At 40.2% G+C, this 9,848-nt stretch overlaps 2 protein-coding genes across 7 annotated transcripts in view; one reads left to right on the plus strand and one right to left on the minus strand.

Annotated features, from left to right (window-relative positions):
- LOC113048094 (voltage-dependent L-type calcium channel subunit alpha-1C-like) overlaps positions 1-4,622 on the minus strand; it is a 126,186-nt gene extending 121,564 nt beyond the window's left edge. For both annotated transcript variants that reach the window (XM_026209617.1, XM_026209616.1), the window contains exon 1: positions 3,618-4,622. In XM_026209617.1, coding sequence (XP_026065402.1) covers positions 3,618-3,744 — 127 coding nt within the window. In that variant the 5' untranslated portion in view covers positions 3,745-4,622. The remainder of the gene's footprint in view (positions 1-3,617) is intronic.
- LOC113048095 (mRNA-decapping enzyme 1B-like) lies at positions 113-7,910 on the plus strand. Of its 5 annotated transcripts, none has more exons than XM_026209621.1 (10): positions 113-348; positions 1,232-1,390; positions 1,534-1,574; positions 1,686-1,813; positions 4,631-4,697; positions 5,408-5,531; positions 5,644-5,766; positions 5,847-6,467; positions 6,599-6,739; positions 7,010-7,909. In XM_026209621.1, the coding sequence occupies exons 2-10, from the start codon at positions 1,247-1,249 to the stop codon at positions 7,088-7,090; spliced, it is 1,470 nt and encodes a 489-aa protein (XP_026065406.1). In that variant the 5' UTR covers positions 113-348; positions 1,232-1,246; the 3' UTR covers positions 7,091-7,909. The 5 variants fall into 5 exon arrangements, with proteins under 5 accessions (XP_026065406.1, XP_026065404.1, XP_026065405.1 ...); XM_026209619.1 differs by lacking the exon at positions 113-348 and adding an exon at positions 411-431 and having other exon boundaries at positions 7,010-7,910; XM_026209620.1 differs by lacking the exon at positions 113-348 and adding an exon at positions 411-431 and having other exon boundaries at positions 5,865-6,467.
- Positions 7,911-9,848: the final 1,938 nt, after the last annotated feature.

Genomic DNA, 9,848 nt, shown 5'->3' on the forward strand with positions numbered 1-9,848 from the left:
TTAAAGGTCTGGCGGGCCTCAGGTGAGCGCGAGCCAGCTGCGGGGGGCGGGGCTTCAGGCTCATCGCTTATTCTGTCTCCTCGATTACTTTTCCTGTGTGTCTGTGTGTGAGCGAGCTCAGCGATCGACTCGTTCTGTCTGGCCGTCAGAGCAAACATGGCGAGAGCTGGACCTTTTAGGAGTTAGAGAAGTTAAATAAAGCGATTTATTCACGTTTTACAAATTTGCAGAACATTGCAAACGTGCACCAGGAGACCGGAACGTGAAACAAAGCGGTTCAGTCAGAGCTGAATCTCGTTTATATATATAATATATATTTAGCATTTGTGCGGTATATTTTAAGTGCAGGTAAGTTTCACTCCAGTCTGATCTATAACAGGGCAGCATAGTCTAATCATGGCCTCACTTATTTCATTTGTAGACATATGCAGGTATGGATTGTTTAATTATTAGTGGAAACATCAGTTATTGTTCATAGACGGTTAGGGATTTGAACAAACCGCTAACTTCTAGTACCAAACTTTTTAAGAGTTGTGCTACGGGCATGAATGAATAATGCTATTACTTTAAGTTATAGCGATCGGATTTACGGCTTTCAACAAACGAGGAACCCGAAGCAAATCTAGGGCCCATAATATAATGAGACTTGAAGGTGGGCTCTTTTAGCTTAGAAAGACTCTCAACCAGTATACAGTTTATTTTATAACCTAATTTAAGCCTTGTTTACTGTATTAATTATGCACAAGTCTGATCTATTTATTTTGTTTAACGGCATCAAGGTAAATTTCTGATTTATTTATATATCAATTAGACGACTTGCACAGCTCTGATTTATTTATTTATTTATTTAGTAAACTGAAACTGGTTTGCATTCATGAAATATTTAAATGTGTCCACGCCTAATTGTTTTTTGAGCTTTGTTTGACTGTTGTCTACATTTATAACTAGGCCGTGGATATCGTGCTGCTTTTGATCATAATTTGGACACACAAAACCGTGTGTATGCAGAAACAATATTTTACAAAACATTAAAAGCTGCAGTTTAAAGTTCAGTTCGTGCATTAAAATTAAGATTTATGCGGAGTAGTTAAAATATTCCTAATCGGCTGTGATGATAGTGATGCATGTAAACAATTGCTGAGCAGCCTTACAATTGTTTTAATTAAACACTGTCTGTAATCTCGGACATCTGCATGCTTTTATTTAAAAAAATCATATATTTTATTTACAGAACAGGACTGGAGCCATGACTGCAAGCACAGGTGGAGGCGGGAGCTGTTTATCCATGAGTCTGTCTGCCCTAAAGAGACTCGACCCCTACATTCACAGCATCACAGACCTGGCCAGCCAAGTAGCACTTTACACCTTCAACAACACCACCAATGAATGGGTAAATGATGATAAAAACACAGTCAATGACAGATAATGGATAGGTAGATAAACGACTATTGTAAAAAAATAAATTGTCCTTACATGTATGTTAGTTTATTTTTATTTTAAGGTAAATGTATGTATATATTTTATTTTCTGCAGGAAAAGACAGATGTGGAGGGAACTCTGTTTGTCTATAACAGGTTTGTATGTTTTCTGGTGTTTTCAGCAGTGAGGCGCACACACACACAATCTAACAAGCTTTAGTTTCCCACTCGTGCTGTGGATTCTAATGTCAGTTTTCTGCGCATCAGACTTGCCTCCCCCAGGCACGGCTTCACCATCCTGAATCGGCTGAGCATGGACAACCTGAGCGAGCCCATCACTAAAGACTTAGATTTCCAGCTGCAGCATCCGTTTCTCCTGTACAGGAACGCTCGCTGTAAGTCTCTCTGTGAGCTCTTACAGCTCAAATGCATCACAGTAAAGCTAAAAGAGTAATACTGTATGATATTGCACATCATATGCAGATTTGGTGGATTTTTAAAGTTGTTTTCCATAAATGAATCCTTACATAATGTGGTGAGATTAAAGTATGTGTTTTAGAAACAATCATGTTATGTCAGACAGGGTTACAAATCCTCAATTTTGTAAATGCATTTATCCAAACATTGCATTCAAGATATTTTTTGACAAGTTCATGCGTTTTCTGTATATTGAATCTCATGCACCATGCTGTAATGCTACAGGAATGCCTACATGAGGATTTTGGGAGATTGCCTCATTTAGTATATCTCTGCGTTTAAGGAAATGTAAAATTCTGATGTTCAGCCCACAAAATGACTCTGTCTTGACCTCTGGTATTAAGAGCGGTCTTGGGTGATCTCATCATAATAAGGGTTCCACAGAGACATAAACTGAACTTCGGTGTTCAGTGGTTTATTGTCAGGTGAGTTGGTGGTCCTTCATTGCGTTTAAGCTCCACGGATACTTTACTTTCTGAGTTTACCTCTCATGCTTAGTTGAGCACGCAAGTATGAGTGCAGATAGATGCAAATGGGTTCAAATCACTCACACGCACACGGATGCACAGACACAAAAATCAGGCTGGACACGGATGGTATGTGCAGACTGCTGATGGTAAAAGTTTTTGGACCCCATTTAAGTGTGTTTTTAGCATCCAGTGGCAATAGGATCACTTTAAACGGATGTTGATATCGGGTGTGAATCGAGCAGGATGAGCATCCAAAAAGTGAAGAACTTAACCGCTGTAAAAGTGTGTCTGAATCCAGAGAGCTGTCAGACTTGTGTGCGTGTGTGTGTGTGTAAGATCAGAGATCCTTGGCAGGCATGCCTGCATGAAAGGCCCCAGATCCACAGTGCCTTATATGGTGCAGAGAAGTGTGTGTGTGTGTGTGCGTTTCTCTTTCAGTTTGCTGCCAGCATCACAGACCCGACCAGCCAATACTGATTAGATAACAAGCCTCTCGCCCATGCACACGCTTCCAAGGAAATTTATGATAAAGAGACCAGCAAATAGAATGCATACGAAAAAGCCTTAAGTACTTCAAAAGTGCAAATAAGGAGAAAAGTTTGACCGTTTCTGATATCGATACAGTTTAATGCCCCCATCAGCCATCGTTTTCAGGCAGCGTAAGATCTTAAATAACAAGTGGGGTATAACTGATGTACATTTTGTCAGAGAATAAAACTTGACTTTGTCCGGAGACCTTATTTTAGGCATTTGACCAAAAACCCATTAAAAATACCCAGACAACTGAACCGGAAGTGCGTTGCCAGGTTTCTGGACTCATTACTGCAGCACTCTGTTCGTGATTGTAGATATGGCTCCTATCCCTTGTTTAATGTAAGTCTAAGGAATCTTTTCCTGCTATATCATCCACCAGATGAAAACGAAGTCTGGTGACGTATAGCACACCTCTCCTCAGCAAAGCACATGGTTTGAGCTATTGCACAAACAGCACAAGTGTTACTTGTCAAACCTTTTTTTAATAGTTGAATACTTAGTATGGGCAATAATGGCTTTACAAACACTGTTAATAAGGTTTCAGACGACTGGAAGTCAGACCTACACTGTCCACCTTATAGACATGGTTCTTCCTCGTGTGCAGAGGGTGCTGGATTCTGTCAGCTCGTCTCTTAAACAAATGCAGCGTTGTGCTTGTGATTTGCGACTGCGCAGCTGGAGACTTTCAGCCGGACTGTTGCGTGTGCAAAGCTCTTACCTCCTGGCCGCACGAAAGTGTATCCCAGCTCTCTCTCCGACACCAGCTCCCCTTTGAAGCGCACCTCCACGTCCTCCTTCAGCCGCTCGTGCTTCAGCCTGCGGCGACCGAACAGCCCTCGCAGCATCTTTATTGTCTTTCTGAGACTGGAATCCTCGGGAGAGTGAAGCTTTGGTCTATTTGAAGTCAGTCAGAAGTTCGCCATCACTGCTTGTGTGGATTGCGCTCCATTCAGTAAAACATGCAGCGAATGCAAAGGTGTGCATTTCAGGTCTGTTTTTTTTTTTCTCTCTCTCTTTGTTGTGTTTTATGTTTAACTTCAGGAGCGCTCGCAATGTCCTCTCATCGCTCTCTGTCCTACTCCTTGCTCTCCTCCCCCTGCTCGTTCTTTCTCACTCTCTCCAAGTTGTGTTCCTCAGTTCCCAGGCAGTGTTTTTTTGGGGTTTTTCCCCAGGCACTGACCCGCCTGGTGATCTCTGCTCTGAGAATGAACGGCTGTGGACACAGCACCCACTCTCTCTCTCTCTCTCTCTCTCTCTCTCTCTCTCTCTCTCTCCTCCTTTTACTGCCCTTATCTCTCTGCTACTTCTGGAGGTGACTGAAACCGGTCCTGTTTCAGCTGTCAGCACCAGGCTCTAAGTTTAGTTTATGAGGAACCAGAGTTTAATCGTATCACTGAAATCTCTATTAATTGTCCCTTATAAGGTTGTTCTTTAAAACGAACCCGATTGTGGATACAAGCATCAGAAGATACATCTTGGTCTTTAAAGACATTTTAGTGTCCTGGCACAGCAGTTGGCTCCAGTTCCGCTTGGGCACTTGGGAGTTTGGACTCTCTGGGAACGGAATGTCAGTTAAAGAGTGAAAAGTGCATGTATGCTGTCAGATCCAGTGGTCCATTTCCACTAATTCTGATGCTGGGTTCAAAGTTATTTCCTCATGATTGTCACTGGTTTTGACCGAATCTTTGATTAAGATTAACATTAATGTGTGTGTATGTTTTTTTTGGGCAGTGTCCATCTTTGGCATCTGGTTCTACGATAAAGAAGACTGTCAGCGTATTGCAGAACTCATGAAGAAGTGAGTTTCTCCTCTTATCTCTATCGCACAACTTTTAATTCTGGTTCTGATTCTAATTCCATTAAGTTCCTAAATTCCCTTAATGATTCTTTTAACAAGTCTATGAAAAAAAAACATAACCTATTTATCACATTTCTATGTTTTTTTGTTTTTCTAGAATGTGTTTCATAATATAAAATGCCACAATAAATTTGAATATTGATTCAAGAGAGTCTACTCATAAGATTCATTCATCGCCGAAGTCATTCTGCAACCAATGAGGACGATGCGATAGAAAAATCTTGCCTTTCTATGAGTTTGCGTAGAGATGTTTAACCCCAGGTGCACCCGAAGGCCCACTGTCCTGCATAGTTTAGCTCCAACACGTATGCCTAGAAGTTTGTGGTTATAAAATTGGCTGGTTCAAGTGTCTTAAATTGGGGGAGGAGCTAAACTCTGCCTCACCCCTGATTTAGAAGCACCCAATCTGTTTATCTCATCACAACAAGTTCCAACAATTTGTCTTTGTTATTTTGTTCTTGCTGCAGTAGAGGAAACACTCTTGAGTTATTTTAACACTTTCTTCGACATGGCAGATATTCAAAAGCTGTTAATGGAAACCAAATGCCAATACAACCTATTTTGGTTTTCTGCATTTAAAAAAAAAGCAAGTTTTGCAACCCTAGCTCTGACTTTCTCACAAACACACGCTATTTCTTGATGCTTGTCAGTTTGGCAGGACAGGAACAGCAGTTACAGCCGCAAATGGCTGTTGGCTCGGTCTCTCCGCGATCGGCAGAGCAGGGTGTGGATATAATGCAGATGCTCACTAAAGCACGGGATGACTATGACAAGGTAACACGCATGTCTTAATGTCTTTTTCTTTCTTGTAGGTGCTTCATACGCACTAGATGTCACCAGTGCACAGTGCATTTCTCCTACTTGGGTTTTCTCCCTCTCTTTTTAGGGAAAGCTCAGCGAGCCGAAAGAAATTGGCAGCGGTGGTGTCCTCCATGGAAGCCCCCATTTGATCAAACCCATACCCCTCAAACCAGCACAGGACACGCACGTCCAGGGTCAAACGCAGCAGGTGTGAATACTTCTCAGTATGTTTGTGATGCAGCAGATGTAACATAAATGTAATATTGACATGCTTACACATCAAAAAAGACACTTTCACTCTCTCAGGATACAGAGATGGAGTCAAAGCGCCTCTCGGTTGTCTCTTTGTTCGGGGCTCAGTCGAAACCAGACTCTGTCTCGCCACAGCCCACCTCAGCTGTCAGCAGGGTGGGTCCAACGCGGCCTGCGGTGGTCCGCTCGCTGTCTTATGATGACCCTTCTCTGGCAAGTGGCGCCGTGGTGTCCAACACCCCCTCACAGCACTGTCCAGCCATCCACAAGCTCATGTCTGGTTCTCTCCTGCGGCCTCTGTCTGAATCCCCAGAGAGTCGTCTGTGTGAAAACGGTGCAGTCCAGAACCAGCCCGACCCGATACAAAAACTGCTAATGAACCCTCTTCCTGTGGCAGGGACTCCAGGGAATCAGTTAAATCAGGGAGAAAGTGGGGTGGGGCCCCAAATCCACCCTAAAGCTAAAGCCTCAGGGCCGGCCCCGCCTCAGCACTTACTCTACCTCCCAAATAAGGCACCCCCTGCTGGAATGGCAGGGAACATGGTGTCGCCACATGAGCTTCTCCAAAGGCTCACATTGGTGCAGCAGGAGCAGGAGCTCCTACAGCCGAATCTCACCACCGGCAGCTCCGGTCTCAGCAAAACTAACTCGACACAGGTTAAATGAAATCTTTTTTTTTAGCTATTCTGATGAAACCGAATGCGTTTCCATTATGTTCCTCTCAGATAAGTAGTAAGTCATCTTGCAGCAGTATTTGTAACGTTTGATTATAATATGTGCGGGTGCAGGTGAGCTCAGCGACCGGAGCCCCCACCCTCCTTCTGTCACCCAGCATGTTCACCCAGACCAAAGCCACGAGAGCAGAACTAGTCGAACCCAGGGCACTTAGCAGGACTCAGCTACAAGCCACACTGCTCCACCTCATCAAGGTCAGAACCAAACACATGACTATCTGTATTATTCCAGTACTGATCTATAATTTAGAGATGCACCAGTTTTTGGTGCGATTCTTTTTTTTTTTTGATGAATAGAAAGTTTAAAAGACAGTTTTCCTATGCAATAGAAATCTTTTAGAACATTACAGCATGTCTTTTATTAATTCATCATTGATTTGTACAGTAGTACATGTAGTGTGTTTGACTCTGACTCTGACTGCTGCTCTATGTCTAATGGGTTGGTCCTCTCATTCTGTGATTCAGAATGATGCATCGTTCCTGGACACCATCTATGAAGCATATGTCTCCCGGCTCGCTACAGACTCCAGCTCAAAAGCTTTCTGAAGCAGGAAAACCATCTGGACACGTGCATACATACACACAGCTTTCATGCTCCGAACCATCTCAGGACTACCCTGCTATTCTGAATGTAGCATCCAATAAGTGGAGCACCTCCGCAGCAGATTCACAACAGGAAAACCAGTTTGATTGTGAATGATCAGAATATCAAATCACTTTTGAATTTTAGATGTTTAGATGTTGTTAGCAAAGGGCAATCTTAAGTATTTTAATATTTTCTGGAAGGAAGATTTTACTATGGATTTTATGTTTCGCTTTCATACAACAGGGCAAGAAATGTGTTAAAATCTGAGTGGAAGGACATTCTTCTTTTTATGAAGGGATTTTTATCTTTGCATATCTGAACAGACCCACAAAAAGAAATAGCATGATGAAAAACAAGATAAGGCTAACATGTCTGGATTTCTAGCATCTTCATAGCTTTACAATCATCACTTTACAAGCCAGGAGGAAAAAGTGTATTATTTTTATATTTTAAAATGAAAATTGAAATGTACAAACAAAGCTGTACATAAGTATATATATTCTATTTTTCTATGGTTCTGTTCTTATATAAACATGCTGGAATATTTTTCTGTTACCTTTAAAAAAAAAAAAAAAAACAATAAAAAAAATCATCAGTGTTTCCCAATCAGCAGATCAAACTGAAAACAAGCTGACAGTCACATTTTCTTCCGTTTTGGTTTTCATATTAAAATAATATCCCAACACCCCATATAGTGTATGTTCTGTTTTTTTTTTCTTATTAAAATTGAACATGCTACACGTGGATCTGTTTGAAAGGTTTCAGAATACCTCCAACCTTCAAATTGTTTTTGGTTAGTTTTTTTTCATATGTTTATTCATCAAAGATGCAAAAAGTCAATAAAGACTGGCAAAACGTTATAAAAGATTTCCCTTTTAAATGAATCCTATGAAATATCGATTAATCAAAGGCTCCTGAAAAGACATAAGCAGCATAACTTTAAACTAATATTATTTGATAATGTTTTTACTGCATTTTGTATCAAAATAAGCATAGTATAGTATAATAAGCAAAGCAAGCATAGAAGACCTTCAGAAACATCAAAACCTTTTTTTTTTACCAACCTTTAACTTTTTTATAACGTAATGTCTTATACAGCTCTCCATCAAATCTCAAATATTTTATGGTGCTTTATTCTCAACATTCGTACACTAATATGAATAATCATTTAATTCCAAGGGTTGTTACCTGATCTACAGATGACAATCATTATCCGGGAATTACCCACGAGTGGAAAAGCTGTTGGGAACCCTGTTAACGAGACATCCTGCAGCCATCTGATATCTCCAGTTAATATCTGATTGTGTGGATGTATGAGCACGCAGTCATAAGCATTAGCTCTGATGAACTCATAAGCAATCTCAAATAAGAGCTTTAATCTAAATGGTTGGCGAGGAGAGCATGTGTTAAGGATGAGAGATGCTAAACCTACCCTTCATCCTCGACTCCGTGTGTTGGATTCAACTGATTTTTATGGTTTATTCCGCTAATACACTATAATATTACGACCCAAAACAGGAAACGACGAGGATCATATGCATGTGTTTCCCGTCAAGTATTTCTGACTGTACTCCGAGTCTGTAATTACAGATCGGTTTTAAGTGTTTATGTTTGATATCGGTAGATATTCCTGACATTTAGATAAGGGGTTCTACGCCAAGATTTAATAACACAAACATAAAACAATCAAAAATCCTTCACAAGTGTCCTAGCCGGATACATGGTTAAAACACGGTGGAAGTATTTATAAATAAATATGCTAAAAATAGTAGGTTGCCTTCGATATGTGGGCTTTTAACAGAAATATGTACTTGGGTGAAGACTAATAGGTCAAAATAAGCTCTATTCTTCCACACACACACACACACACATTACCTTTTTGAATGTTAGTTTTTTTCTTTTTTTTTTTTCTTGTCTTTTATACTCACCAAGTAAAAACTGTGATAATGTGAAGTATTACGATTTAAAATCACTGTTTTAAAGGAGTTGTGCTGCTTATTGAGCATTTATTTTAAGTAGAAATGTTTTATAATATTGAAATTGTCTTTATTGACACATTTCTCTGTTTAAAAGCACCTCGTTGAAAAAAAAAAAGTATGAATTCCTAAAAAAGAAAAATCATTTTTGATGCAATAAAGCAAATCCTCCTCTCTTGCAGTGTCAAATGTGTCATTCTATAATCACTTTCACTGTGTCAGCCTTCACTGTCAGACTGAAAGCCTGAAATCCTCAGCACACATCTCCAAGCACAAACACACACACTCAGCGCGGGTGTGTGTCTGTCTGGAGGATGGTAGCTGTTATTTAGTGGGAAAAAAAAGAGCATGACACCTGGACACGTACACTCACAATCTAGTGTGTTCGTGTTTTAATAGAGCTTAAAATAAAGCAATGTAGTTATTACAATCATACTGCCGTTATCAAATGAGATTTCACTGGAGGATAGATGAATATTTTAAATAAAAACATTACACATTGTATTAAAAAAATGACAGTATAGATTTATGTTAAAAAGGATTTCTATTTCAAACAAAGGTTTTAAATCTTTGTTTAAATCGCGTCAAATAACACTGACACACAACATAGTTTCCAGAAAAATTTTCAGCAGCACAACTGTTTAAACGGTGATTAAAAAATCAGCATACTTAATGATTTCTGAAGGATCATGTGACTTTAAGGCCTGGAGTAATGACTGCTATGCCATCACAGGAATAAATT

This window comes from Carassius auratus, chromosome 29 (genome assembly GCF_003368295.1).
Source record: "Carassius auratus strain Wakin chromosome 29, ASM336829v1, whole genome shotgun sequence".
Classification (NCBI taxonomy): domain Eukaryota; kingdom Metazoa; phylum Chordata; class Actinopteri; order Cypriniformes; family Cyprinidae; genus Carassius; species Carassius auratus.